The sequence below is a fragment of the Battus philenor genome, unplaced genomic scaffold (genome assembly GCF_028537555.1).
Source record: "Battus philenor isolate CCGP_79_NKW_IND1 unplaced genomic scaffold, ilBatPhil1.0.hap1 SCAF_11, whole genome shotgun sequence".
Classification (NCBI taxonomy): Eukaryota; Metazoa; Arthropoda; class Insecta; order Lepidoptera; family Papilionidae; genus Battus; species Battus philenor.
This window is the reverse complement of record NW_027181673.1, coordinates 10,324,508-10,339,085: the sequence shown is the minus strand read 5'-3', so window position 1 is coordinate 10,339,085 and position 14,578 is coordinate 10,324,508. Positions and strand designations below refer to the sequence as shown.

Genomic DNA, 14,578 nt, shown 5'->3' with positions numbered 1-14,578 from the left:
AATGTTAGAGTTAAAACATTGTTTTTCATCAGAACTTGTTTTCTCTAATTAGTATTGATTCTTATTAAATGCCTTTATTGAAACTAGATATACCACTGATATATTTTTAGATAAAACTGGTTTTGACTGTGACAATAATATTGATTTATTTTTTGGATCCTTTACTTTTGCCCAAATAGAATTTGCAGATTCCGCGGGACAAGGCTGACCTCTTTTTGGGCAGCAGGAAGTTCGGTGGTTCTCCAGGAAGACTTTTTCACCAGATTGGGAAGCCGCCGAGCTCTTATATCGCTTCAGCGGTCGCTACATGGATTCAAAGGCTCCTATGAAGGAACTGAGCCTTGGGTAGTCACTCGTCCATAATACTCGCTTGACATTCGGACTCAAGGGCGACCGAGAGGACTGACTTGGTCGATTGCTGATTAATAAGGAATTTAGTTATTTGTTCTAATAAAAATAGCATTGTAACAAAAAACTGCTGTGACAATAATGTTTTTAAGACAGGACTTGATTATGTTTATCGAATGTTAACCTTGACAATTATTTTAAATTCATGCAAAATTATAATTTTTACTAGATCGGTACCTCGTTTTTAATTTCAAATAAGTTTCTCTAGTGCTAATTTAAACTAAAACTGCAAAATCAATAACAGTGGTAAATTCTACTTTTAACAAGGGCGATACTTTTTTTCCTTTTTGGAAGTAGACTTTCAATGTCATTTGAATAATCCGCGAGTTCGATACTGATGCCGACTTTACCAGAAGGCCGCCGAACTTTTAGATCGATTCGTCGGGATCTCCATGGAGTGACTAGGCGCAAAGCCCTCCACGTGTCATTAATTACACCCTAACCAGGAAAAACGCTAACAAAAAACTGCGACTTTCACTGCTGCTCATATGTGTTAGCTCATTCACCAGATTGGCAGGTCGCCGAGCTGTTTGATCGCTCGGGCGGACGCTTTATAGACTTAAATAGTTATGTTGACGATTGCCTCAAATACACGCCGTGGTGAGCGGCGCGTGTGAGGGGGATGGCAACTGACCTGGCGCAGGGCGTGCAGAGCGAGTGCGAGTAGAGCTTGTGTCCGCCGGGCCCGCGGCGCGTCTGGTGGTGCCACTCGGCCGGCGCGCCCGCACACGCCGCCCCGGCCGCGCCGCCCGGCGATCGCGCGCCGCACGACTTGCATATCGCGCACTCCGCGCAGTGCCACCGCCCTAGTACCAAATCAATTTCATTTATTTAACCATTCCGATACGGTGCCCGTCGGCCACAAAACCGTACCGAACGTCGACTTTAGTCGTCAACCAAGAAATTTTAACATACCTCTACAATATAAAGTTTACTATAATAATGCGTCATATCAGGATGTGTTGGGTGTAATATAACAAAAAAACATTTATCGTATTACTCAAAAACTAGCGAGATAATGAAATAAACAAATGATTGAGTTAAATCTTAAAATTTTTCATTTATAAAAATAAAACTTAACATATTGAAATACCTAAATAGAAACAAACGCTGTCTTAGTCACATTCCGAATATTATCCGCTTGTAATGTAAAACACTCATCGCAAATGTCTTAAAAAGCAAGACGTGTTTAATTTAGTTGCGCAAAGCAGCACGCGGCAGGTACGCACCGGCTGTGCGCATTCACCTGTGACCATCGACTATAATCAATGCTCGGGCCGTATTCGTACTCGTAACAATACAGCAGCAATACTTTTGTTTTAAATTAATTCTGATTGAAATTCGCACGCTGATTTGAATTCGGACGCCATCTATGATGGTAGTTGCTGCCATTGTAATTGGGTCAGAATTGAAAATTAAGGAATTTGAACTGTGTGTCTTGAACTTTATGAAAGAGATCAATCATCAAATGTTGACAAGACAAAATGATTTGTGACATTTGAAACGTGATCTCTCACACTATCCTCATTGGTAAGCTCACAGCATAGGGCTAGTTCAGGATTTCTCAACGAGATCGCATCGGGGACTAAAAAAATAGTAGACGAACGAAAGTAACCGGATAGATCCACTGGGGATTAGTAAGGAAGTGGCAATGGGCATGCCACATAACGCTGGCACAGATGACCGCCTGAAGGTTCGAGTGGAGCACGGAGCGGCAAGGTAGAACCTCTTACGCACGAGGGGGACAGACGACCTTGTTATGGTCATCAGAAGACACTGGATATTCCAGAGGTTCTTTTTAGGAACCTATTAAGGCCAGTGTATATTAGACATTCAATGGCTGAAATTATGGTAATATTTTTTTTTATAAATTAGCGGATAAGGTCGTAAGAAGACTCGGAAAGTAAATTATTTACAACCGGTCATAGAACGGAAATCATTTCCAACCGGTCCTATTAGGAATTTATAGGTGAAACTCGTGCCAGCAGGGCGTGTTACCGATGAAATGATGATGACTTTCTAAATGAATTAGTTTGAATTTGTAGATGTAAATGTGACTGACCGCTGGGCACGTGACGCAGGCCGACGCAGTAGATGTGGAAGCCGCGGTCGCACAGGTCGCAGAACAACATCTTGTCGTCGTCCGCGGGCAGGCGGCAGCCGCAGCACGTCTTACACTCCGCGCACTGCCACGGGTACTCGCGGCATTTGCGGATCGTGTCCGGCCCGAGCTCGACGCAACCCGGGTGCACTGAAACATTACATAATTTTCAAACATCTATTAAAATTATTCGGTGCGATGGGTGCAGTTGATGCAGTAACTCCATGTCGCAGACGTATCGGACCTTAACCGCCCACTTTGCGAACTTAATGCAATTAGCAAACGAAAGGAATATTCCCAACAAATTTCAAGTTTTTAGTCTTTTTATATATATATGTGTGTGTGTGTGCGTGTGTGTGCGCGCGCGCGTATGTGTGTGCGTTTGTGTAGCTACTTTGGAATAAACTTCCCCTGGGAATTCAGAGTCAGCAAATCAATACATTTTTGAGACCTATTGGTAGTTGAATCGTCATAACTTCTAATCATATATTAAACAGTATATATATTACACATACACACATATATACTTGGTATATATGGTATATAGTATTTTATGTTTTATATTATTCATCTTGGTATACTGGTAGAAAATGTCTATAATAAGTCCACCATTACACAATGTGATATAATGCGTACTTATGCACATATAAATAAAAAAACTGTTTGGTATCTTTGTACATTTTAACTTGTTCAACATCTGTTTAAATAAAAATTGAATATCCATATACTCACATTTTGCATTACAATTGGAGCAAACGAGGAACCTCTCGTGAGTGTATTTGCGATTTGCCTCGAGTCGCAACTTACAGATACGGCAAGTGTCGACTTCTCCTTCCTGAGTATCTTCTTTTACTGTGCTTGGACCATCGGCTTGACTGATACGTTTCGTTTTTGTAAGCTTTTTACGCTGAAATATTTTTTCTTATTTTATTTATTCATATTTAAATCACAGGTTCCCAAAGGGTACAGTACCTATTGAATGAAATGAGGGTCAATATGAAGTACTAGAAAAAACACCACTCCCGTCTGTGTGTTGGGGTACCTTTCTATTCCTATAGAGTGTTTGTTTTAGACATCTTGTTTAAAGGTATTATTTGTCATTAGTTATTACTGTTACTATGCTATACATTGTTTGTATATTATTATTTTACAAGCTAAAAATGCCTAGACAAAATATCGAATTACAGGGTTAAACAACAATTAAAATAAATAATCCTTAACACTTAATATAATGGAAGTCTCTCGCTTCGGAGGCCAAGACCCACTTTGGGTCACTGAGCCAGCAGAGTAAGTTAGTAAGTAGTATAAGTACACTTACTATAGGAATACACAATGAATTATATAAAAACATAATGTTTACTTTTTGAATTTGGCTTAAACATACTTTCTCCCTGACTACCTCTGCGTGCTGCTTTAGGTAGGACTAAAATTTGGCGCGAGCCATATTTATGAACGAAAGACGGAACTATAAATGTTTAAATAAGGGCATTGTAAAACTATTATACCTTGGGCGGATGTGTTTCAAGGTCGGAGTCCACTGATGAAGAGCGCTCTAACCAATCATTTTCTGAATCTGAGCTAGACTCCGCTGACATGACCGCCGGCGGAGCAGCTAACGCCGTGTTCAGGGGGAAATATCTGTCCAACAAACATACAAACAATTATTACAAATGTTTTAATTTATAAAGTTTCACCATTAGCATTACATTACCACAGTTTTGAATAGTGATCTCTTTTGTGCATATAATTGCATTATTCTGTAGTTTGTTTGCATTAGATTGTTTCCAATTAGAAAACCAAATAACACAGTTATTAGTTGAAGAGATACTTTTATACATAACTGCTGTACCCAATAATAGTTACTGAGCGTAGCTAGGTCAGTTGACAAATATTTTTCACTGCATTCTAAATGCAAATGAACTATTTATTCACTGGAGTCAATATAACGTTCTTTCAACAGCACTTAACAGCCAATGAAAGGGATAGATGATCATGAGATATAAATGTATTTTTGTATAATATTTCGCCATCAATGTAAAAGCATCCAAATGTTCTTTAACCCTTGCAAATAATTAGCTAGTTTTAAAGAAAACAGAAATCAAATATTTTGCATTTTGATGTACAGTACCCGGCGATTAATATTGCACATCGACCTTTGGAAAGAGATAATCTAATTCGATAATCTAATTCGAAAGAGATAATGCTAATTTCGGCTTCGAGGACTGTTATTACTCAAGTACTATTTAACTTTTATGGCTAAACCTTGTGGTTACGTAAGACACAATTAAAGTACCTTATATAAACGACATAATGGACTGATTAGTTAACAAATATAATTCGCGGGCCACATACAGCTGTTACTATTCTAGCATCTCTCCCGTATAACGTAAGGAGCAGAAGAGTAACATTAAAAACTTAAAGGTATTAAAAATTTAATATTAAAAACAAAGCTTGTTAAAGAGATAAATGTTCATATTACAATAGAATCTAAATTACAAAGATATAAATTTTATTTACTGTGCCATTGGGAAATATTAAACATATTTTGCAAAGATAAACTGGAAAATAGATTTGTAATTTTCTTTTCAAATGCAAAGCTTATAACTAATGGGTCTTTAGGAATTAAAATGAATTGGTTTACAATTTATATTAATGAAATTTAATTCTAATTGATGAAGTGTTCACCTATCCCTGTACTAAACCACATTAAAAGTGTAGATTTATTTTAAAAAAAGTTTATTAAATATACTTTAGTACAAACAGTTACTTTACCGGTTGTTACTTTAATACAACAATTTACTATACATTTAAAGTAGTTTACCACGTTTAGTCTCGATAAACTAGTTGTTGTAGGAAAAGTAGAAGGAAAGAGAACAAGAGGGTGAACACCCATTCGATGAGAGAGGACCCTGTGTGAGTGCTGAGGGCCCTCACAATAATGGAAGTACAGAAAAGCACATCATAGAGACCTAGGAAGGCAACTTGTCGAATCTTCGACCAAGACTTTTCAGGAACCAACAAAGCCAACCTTCAGCAATAAAGATAAATGACTAAAAAGAAGATATAATTTTCCTTAGTACAGTTACTTCAACAGGACTTTAGTTAATAATCATATAGATTTAATTCATAAATTAGTTAATAACACTTTACCTGAGCTGTTCAGAGGAGTAAACCCGGTAGCAGTGCTGGTACTGTCCAGGCAACAGTGCCAGAGGGTAGAAGCCGTGAGGTGGGCGCACGCGGGGCGGAGGCGGTGCGGGAAGGGGCGCACGTCTCCGCAATAACGTTAGCGACTGCAGGTCCGCACACGCCGGTCGACGCAATGCGTTCATACGGGTATTCCATTCACTCGCGGATGCAATAGCTGCCGCTGCCATGTCCTGACAACCAATCATATTTTTTAATTCTACAGAAACAAACTTATGCTCATCATTAAGATTATTATGTATATATTGACTAAGTACGTTCAGAAATATAGAAACATATTTAAATTATTTTTGTTTTATTTCATACTTTCGATTATGGTGAGAATGCAGTGAGATCATCAATGTCCATTTGGCTAGCCCCTACCTTTTACCTATTTAGCCTTTGCATTAGAGAGTATTCCAATAACTGGTCACTAAGAACTTGACTTTATAATTAGAAACAAATTGATCAGTGCATTCGTAATATGAATGGGCTGTGGTAGGACTTTATTTAAACTATTTCATGGTAGTTGAGTATATAAGATTATCATCATCATTTCCGTTGTAGGATGTCTACTTTTAGACATAAACTTCACCTATAGATATAGATTTCCAATAGCACCAGTTGTAGGCGGCCTGCACTTACCGTTTTTCGATGACCTTAACAAGGAAGATTTACAATAAGGCACATATAGTGAAATACCTGTCTGGTTTTCTCGGGGTCAACTTTAGGTGGCTCTGGTTTATGCTCAGCTGGTTTTTGTTCCTGTTTCGCATCAACTTTCTCCACCTTAACTTCCTCAGACTTAATTTCTTCTGTTATCTCTTCAGATGGCTCTATCAGTTGCTTGCGGCATTGGTGTGAACGATATTCCTCATATTTATGCGGATAGTCTGAGAGCATTATGTCTAGTACTTCGCTTGCATCTACTGCTGTTATTCCTATAGGGTACAAACATTATAAAATTATTTTAGAATAAAGTCAATACCTAACAGAAATTTAACTAACTAAACTTAGTTTCATTTGTATTTATGTACACTAATTGTATATTGCAATTACTTACTTAGTTTTGAAATAATACTAAAGATATTCACATGTAACAACTTTTATTACATCCTTGCATGTATAAATACTAGTGATATTATTCATAAAAAATAAAATATTTACCTAAGTCACAAAGAGCCTCTGTGACAATTCCTTTGTTTAGTACATAATCCCTTTCTTCACCACTAATCGTTCTTCTTTTTAATTCTGCATATCTCCGCTTGAAGCTCTTTACTCCAAGGAACATTGCAACTTGTTCTTGAATCATCATTACCTGAAAATTTTTGGAAAGGTCGTATTTTTTATGTCAAAATTATATTTAGCAGACTTATGGCATATTCTTTAAAGACATCAAGATTAATTTTAAATTATTACTTGGTTTACAAAATCCGTATTACAATAGATTAATCAAATTTCTACTCATTATACAAAATAATTAAATGTTCCTTTTATGTAATTCAATTACTGCATTATTATCAAATGGTATTATTTATGTAGATAACCAAATGTATTTTTGCCTAGTTATAACAAGCTTGAAAATAAGAAAATGGCTTTGCTGAGTTACCAATAGATAAATTAACAAGGTGTAATAACTAGTAGTCCATCAACTCAGTGGAGATCGTTAATATTGTAATACATTTATTAAGTGGCAAAATGAATAAAAGTTAAAATTATAAAAAATCATTTTCTAGTCTAAATGTTTTGTCACCAGAAGCTGTGATCATATTTCTCAATCAGGTTCCTTCTCTAAGGCGATAAGAGGGCTTGTAGAGGTGACAGTTAGGCTTGAGAGGTCTACTTAGAGCAATGCCCTCTTTGGTTGAAATTTAGACAGCAACAAAATGCCTGGCATACGTGGCGCTTTTCCTTTTCCTTAGAGAAAAAGAATATAAGTATTACAATATGATGATCCATCTATTACCCAGTATCCAATAAGATTGCACTGATTAACACTGCAAACCGTTTTGGGTTAATGATTGGTGTGTTTATGAGGATAATTTAGACCAGACTTTGCCCCTGTGATTGCAAATTTGTACATATGTATATAAGCAATAATTCAAAAACTAAATAATAAAACATCAGTCAGATTTCTACAATAAATCAATTTCTCTTGTTAAGACTACAGCCATTTCCTAATGTCTGCTAGCATTTGTTTATTTGCTTTATGGTATATAACAGCTTATGGTATAGTTAACATTACAATAATATTTACCTGGTGTTCTGCAGCTGGTTTCTCTGGCGGTGGCCACATGTATTCTTTAACATCAGCAGCAGTCCACACTTTGTTACTACAATTGAAATAAACAATGTTTCTCAAACACATTCTTTAATTTCTAGAAAAATTTTACAACTTTCAGTGTTCATTACCTGTCAAATAAATCTGCAAATTTTGATTTCTTCATCTTACTACTCTCATTTGTAGAACTTTTGACAGAGCTTTGTGAATCCTCATCAAGCAAATGAGATGGCCTGGTGAAAATAACATAGTTTTAAATGGGATTTTAAAATATTACACATGATGATGATACTTATTTTATTTTGATAATAATTACTGGAAACTCACTTGGCGGGGGTAGCATTGTCATCCATCATACAAGTTTCCTCTTCAAACAACTGCACAGTGGTAGTAGCTGGGCCACAAACACGACCATAAATACCCATTGTTTCCTGTAAACAATATTACAATTGGTGAATACATACACATTTGAATTTCAAAATCAAATTATTGAATGCCCAACATGAAATTAAAAAAATACCTTCATGTACATTGCACCTCTTCCTCCGCCTCGTCCTCGACCTCTTCCCCTTGGACTACGCGCAGGACGACCTCGTCCACCTCTACTGCCACGTCCCCGTCCCCGCCTACCTCTCCCTTCAACAACCTCTGGAGTCTTTAAAAATGAACCATCCAAATTAGGTAGTGTGTTGTCCAGCACAACCTTTAATTCTGAAGCATCGCTAAACAGCTTTAAATCTCCTACAGAAGAATTACGCCTTCTACTACTCAATGGAGTTGAACAAGGCATCTTATCCAAAGCTTCTGTCATCCGTGGAAGCTTTATTCTAGAACTAGTTGGATCAATAGTTGGACTGGGTTTTTGTTCTTCAAAGAACCTATTAGCTGCTTCCATTAGATTCTCTGACTTTATAATAGAAGCACCGTGACCGCGCCGTGAACCACGCCCGCGTCCTCTACCTCTAGGTTTTGTCAATATCACGGGCCTATCCCTGAAAATTTATTATTATAATTATTCAAGCAAAAAAAATGATTATCAAATACATGATTGCCAGTCATTAGTATTATTAATGGTGTTTTGTCCTCTAAAACTAGCACCAAACAGTTAACAACATGGGATAAATCATTTTGAAATAAATGAATTTATCATAAACAATTTACACTAAAACTTACCTTGATAGGCGTAATGATCTTTGTGGTCTTTCCTCTAGTGCAGGTGTAGGCAAGATAACTTTGGCGCCTTCAGATAATGGAATCTTTCGCGGCCGTCCACGCTTCTTTGGTTGAGGTGTAGAGACCATGGGTGGTGGTGTGGGCGTGGGAATGTTAAAATTCTCTATATTGACTACAGTAGGCGGTTTGACGCTTTCTACTTCCAGTGGATCTTGAGACATTTCTTCTGGTGCTATGGCAAAGTCACGTGATTCAGAGTTATCATGAAAAATTAACTCTTGTACTTCAGAATTAGTTTTTCCCAAAGCCATAATATCAACTCTATCACAACTACCTGTTGATGTACTAGATTCCAGTTCATGGGTCACATTAGGATTCTTATCAGAATGACATAAATCATTAAAGGGTTTTACTTGATTTTGCTTTGCTTGCAAATTTGATAGAATATTGTGTAACTTGGAGTTGCCATTTTTAGAACAGTTTTCACTATTTAGAACTGTATGATTCACAAGCTTTCCTTCCTGTTTGATTTCTAAAGATGGTTTCTTTGATGGTGACAACTGCTCCGTTTTGGTTATCATAGAAGTCATAGTTAAAGCTTTGTTGGACAAAATTTGTCCTAACTTTAATCTTTTGGTCTCAAGTAGTGATAGCTCAGGTTCTTTGTTATGAGTTGGACTAGTAATAGCAGAAGATGGCCTTTTCACAATATTCTTTTTTCCTGTGGGTGATTTTTCTACATTTTCCACAATTCTTGAACTTCTTAGTCTTTTACCTAGTTGTATTGTTGGATTCACATTACCTGGCGTTTTCCTTCTACTATTTAAGATATTCTTCTTGATGTTTTCATTGTCATTTATATCCTCCTGAGTATTATCCGCTGTATATATTTGTTGTTCAGGTCTCTTAATGTCCTCAGTTATAATTTTAGCTGAAGGACCATGATCAGTCTTATTTATTTTCAATATAATTCGAGGTGAATCTTGACCTGAACTTTGATTGCTTATTTTCTCAGATACATTAATTTCTAAAGGCTTAGTTAAACTTTCTTTCATTTCTTTAGAAAGTCCTTGCATTAAATGGTTCTTAATTGTATTATCTATTGTTCCATCTTTGGAAAGATTAACAATATCACTAGCTGTAGCAAGTTTATGAGAAATATCTGAATAGTCTGCATCTGTGTTCACTTTATGATCAGAAATGAGAGTTTTAGAGCTTAAAGTGGGTGATGAACAGTTGATCTCTCCTATCCGAATTTCATCTTTTTTTGTACTTAACCCATCATTTTTGGTTTCAAGAAGTTTTTTCAGCAAAGTACAATTTTGAATAGAAGGCAAATTTTGTTGCTTACTACTAACATTAGAAACTGCACATTCTGATATGTGGTAAGTTTTTGAATCATTACCACTGTCTTCACAATTAGAATTTGCCATGTCACACATTTGCATTAAGCTGGAATTATTAGGTTTTGGACTATCCAACTTATTCATATTTATAATAGATTCAGATTTTTCTGTTACAATTTCTTCCACAGGTATATCTTTTGATTGGTTTAAATTACCTAGCTTATTATTTGTCTCTGTAGATATTGCTTTGTCTACAGGTGATATAGTATTCTGTACATTACAATTTCTTTCATTAACATTCACACAGTTTTGGTTTGCTGCAGAAAGTACAAACAATTTATCATCCATATCCTGTGAATTGATAATCCTAGCCAAATTTTGATCCTCTGTAGTATCTTGATCTTTACAGTCAGCTGGTTTATTGTTAGAGATATCTTTTTCTGGCATTGGTTTAATATTAATTTTTGTTACTATAGGCAGGCACTCTTCTATATTATTCATATGCTCACCATAATCTTCATGTTTATCTGTGTTGACTTCAATTCTTTCATTACCTCCCATATCAACAGCCTTCATATTTATTTTCATAAGAAGTGGAGGATTTTTTATAGCCGAATCCTCAATCTCCTCATTAATTTTGAGAACTTCTGGTTTTACAACAGGTTTAATGTTTAATTTGGTGATAATAGGTATAACAGAATTTCTGTGATCACTTCGTGCACTTTCTTTTTTAGGTGATAATGTAGAAATATCTTCTGGCTTAAGAATAGGTTTAATATTAAGTTTAGTTACAATAGGTATATTACTGTCATTAGATATACAGGGTTTAGATTCTTCTGTTTCGCATGGTCGGACAATAGGTTTTATATTAATTTTTGTAACAACAGGTATGTGATCATTATTCTCATCACTTGAGTTTCCAGTTTCTGATGATTGATTTTCTGATGTTTCATCTTTAGACACATCCTCATCTACTGGCTTAATTATAGGCTTAATATTAAGTTTAGTTATAACAGGTATACTATTTTCATCTAATTCAATTTTTGAATCACAGTCTTTTTCTTCTGATGATTTAACTTCAGGGTTTTTTAATGTTTTTATGTTTAATTTTGTTATTTTAGGTAAATCTTCTTTGTTACAATCTACTTCATTATCTTTAGGTTTAATAATAGGCTTAATATTTAATTTTGAAACTACAGGAACTTTATCATCCATATTTTCTGTCATGTCTTTGCTTTCAGTAGGTTTAACAATAGGTTTAATATTCAACTTAGTTACAATAGGGAATTGCTCATAAGTTTCACAAGACCCAGACTTTTTTGAAGCTTCAGATTTTAGAACTGGTTTTATGGTAATTTTGGGTACATGAGTGCTGTCTTTTCCTTCAATGCTGGATGTAAATGTATCTGTAGTTATTTTTAATTTTGGTAATGACTGATTATCCATTTGATCACTTAAAAGTTCCTTACTGTAAGTATCTGGTGGCTTAATTGGTTTTATTGTAAGTTTTGGACTCAGTGGTTGGTTATCTGACTTTGACACTGTTTTTATAGTTAATTTGGGAACTTTTTCAAGTGGTTGTTTCTCTTCACTTTGGCTAACAATAACTTTTAAATTAGATGAACTGTCTTGATCCTCATGTTCATTCTGTTGGATACCTTTAATAGTAAGTTTTGGTACATACTTCTCTGTATAAAACTGCCCCTCAGCTTCTGTGCCAACTTTACCTAATTTAATTGTTACTTTAGGTACTATATCTACTGGTCCTTGATCAGAAGCTGAAGCCTGGTCTGATGTACTTGTACTTTCATCATTTTCAGAACATTCCGACTCTGATATTTCACTGCTACTAGATTTACGATGTATATCATTAATTTTCTCGGGCCGTTTAGGTATAGGTTTAATGTTCAATTTAGTCACACACAATATTTGCTCCTGATTATCAACTTTGATTTCTTCTTCAGGGGCTTTTATGGGCTTTATTGTTAATTTTGGTACAGGCGATTTCATTTCATCAGACTGTTTATTGCTTAATTTGATAGTTAATTTTGGTACCTGTTTAGTTAGCTCTGACTCTTCATTAGAAACATTACTACTGCTTTCATTAATTTTCTCTGAGTGTGCACTTATTTCAACTACAGATTCTGCTGCACTTGTTGCAGAAAGATTTAGTTTTAATGGAGGAATTTTCTTTATATTTTCTTCTGAAAGATGCATGTTACTTGAGCATTGACTTGGTTGTAGTATTTCATTATTTTGTTGTGAATTTTCAATACACTCATTTAAAGTTTCTGCAGTTGGTATACTAGCAACACCAGGAACAGTTTCTGTGCAACTAGTATTTGTATTTGATACCTCATTTTCTACATCTGTTTTTGATGTACTAATTATATTTGATTCCGAACAATTAGTATCATTTGTTATACTTTCAGAAGTAGATTGACATTGATCCCTTTCAGGTAATTCATTTTCTAATGATTTGTCTCTACTGCATACTTGAGGGAGTAATTTTTGCCTAATGAGTTTTATTTTTTTTACAGGACTTGATGTTTCTGCTTTGCAGATACTAACTTCACTTACATTTCTAATCTCATCTGGCTTAATATTAGCATGTAAAGCCGGTACTGCATCTGATGAACTGGACACATCTTTGACAATGCATTCACTATTCGATTGTTCATGAAATAAAACATTAATACTTTGCAAATCAACTGTAGATGAGACAGTGGAGTCTGGACGGCGGTCAATGGGCACCGGCCTTACAAGGCGTCGCCGCAAGGGCGACCTCGTCACATTTTCCACAACTAGCACTCTGTCCACACTTAAACTATTGTCACTTGACGTACATTCCACACTTCCTTCGACAACATTGTCTTGGTTATCACTGGAAGTCACACATTTCACTGTCCGTTCACATATTTGTTCATTTCTAACAGCAACACTTTGGTCCGTTTCCACAACACTGCTGGCAGGAATACTAGAATTTGGGCTACTAGGGGGCACCTCTGAGCTCAATTCTACAGGTTCATGAGAACTAGTTGATTCAGTTTTCTTTTCATTTAAAGGCAAATGACATACTTCTGACAAATTAACTGTCTTTGTTGATTCATCTCTAGATGTACTTTCTGCACATGTATCAATTGAATCTGATCTACTGTCATCCTTAGGGGCTTCGATAGGCAGCTCCGAAACATTATCCTGCGAAAACAGGCCAGCGTCGGGCTCGATATTTAATTTCTGCGACTGGTCGTCTAAATTATTTGAAGTCTGACTTTTAGAAACACATTCAACGTTTTCAATAGTTAGCGGTAGTCGTTTAGGAGCTCCAGGTCCGTCAACAATCTCATCAATCATGTCAAGGATCGCTTCGGTACTGGTGTTGACATCTTGCGTCGACGGCGACGGAACGCTGTCGCCATCAAAATTATCCTCCGACATCGCGGGGGTATTACAAGACGCTCGCACTTCAGATGTTTCTTGCTGATAACCAGTTGCACAGATGTCCTCAACTTGCCCAACGTCTTTTTCCCGCGCCGTTGGGCGGCGGGAAGCGTTTGTTGCGGTGCCCGCATCATCTTCCGAACCCTCCATTATCTACTATTTTGCGACGCTGTCATATCTGAAATATAAAACGTCCGCTGGGTGATATTTACGTTACGAACGGGTAACCTGTCGACGTGCGAGCTTGACAAACCACAGGCACCATTCTAATTCACCATAACGCTACGAAAATTTGTTCACAGAGTCCATGGTGTTGATTATTGTACCTACACATGTACTTTATTTTCATATTCACGACGTTTACGTGTCGTCAGAGAACACACGGGGTCTTGAAAACTAATCATTCAACAGCGTAAACCGGCAAACAAAAAGCTTGTATACGCCATTTTTAAAACCAAAGACATGGCAGGTTTGGCTGTACGAGCCAATAAAAAATATCTTATACGGACAATTCGGCCATTGTCGTGTTGGTAAACGGCAAGGAGCCCATAGATCGCTCCACTTGAGCTTTTTAGCTTGAAAAAGAGTGATAAATATGCTTTTCGACATGTGGTAAAACGAGTAAGATAATAGCTCTCAAAC

The 14,578-nt window shown here is 36.3% G+C and overlaps 1 protein-coding gene across 3 annotated transcripts in view; it reads right to left on the bottom strand.

Annotated features, from left to right (window-relative positions):
- Positions 1-14,578, bottom strand: part of e(y)3 (enhancer of yellow 3) — a 21,006-nt gene extending 6,428 nt beyond the window's left edge. For 2 of the 3 annotated variants that reach the window (XM_068771721.1, XM_068771737.1), the window contains exons 1-12: positions 9,150-14,578; positions 8,497-8,968; positions 8,304-8,407; positions 8,108-8,209; positions 7,953-8,028; positions 6,863-7,013; positions 6,398-6,636; positions 5,660-5,889; positions 4,015-4,147; positions 3,242-3,416; positions 2,471-2,659; positions 1,043-1,214 (exon numbers count right to left, since the gene is read on the bottom strand). In XM_068771721.1, the coding sequence (XP_068627822.1) occupies positions 1,043-1,214; positions 2,471-2,659; positions 3,242-3,416; positions 4,015-4,147; positions 5,660-5,889; positions 6,398-6,636; positions 6,863-7,013; positions 7,953-8,028; positions 8,108-8,209; positions 8,304-8,407; positions 8,497-8,968; positions 9,150-14,086 (6,980 nt within the window). In that variant the 5' untranslated portion in view covers positions 14,087-14,578. The remainder of the gene's footprint in view (positions 1-1,042; positions 1,215-2,470; positions 2,660-3,241; positions 3,417-4,014; positions 4,148-5,659; positions 5,890-6,397; positions 6,637-6,862; positions 7,014-7,952; positions 8,029-8,107; positions 8,210-8,303; positions 8,408-8,496; positions 8,969-9,149) is intronic. The other variant, XM_068771728.1, reaches the window with a different exon arrangement.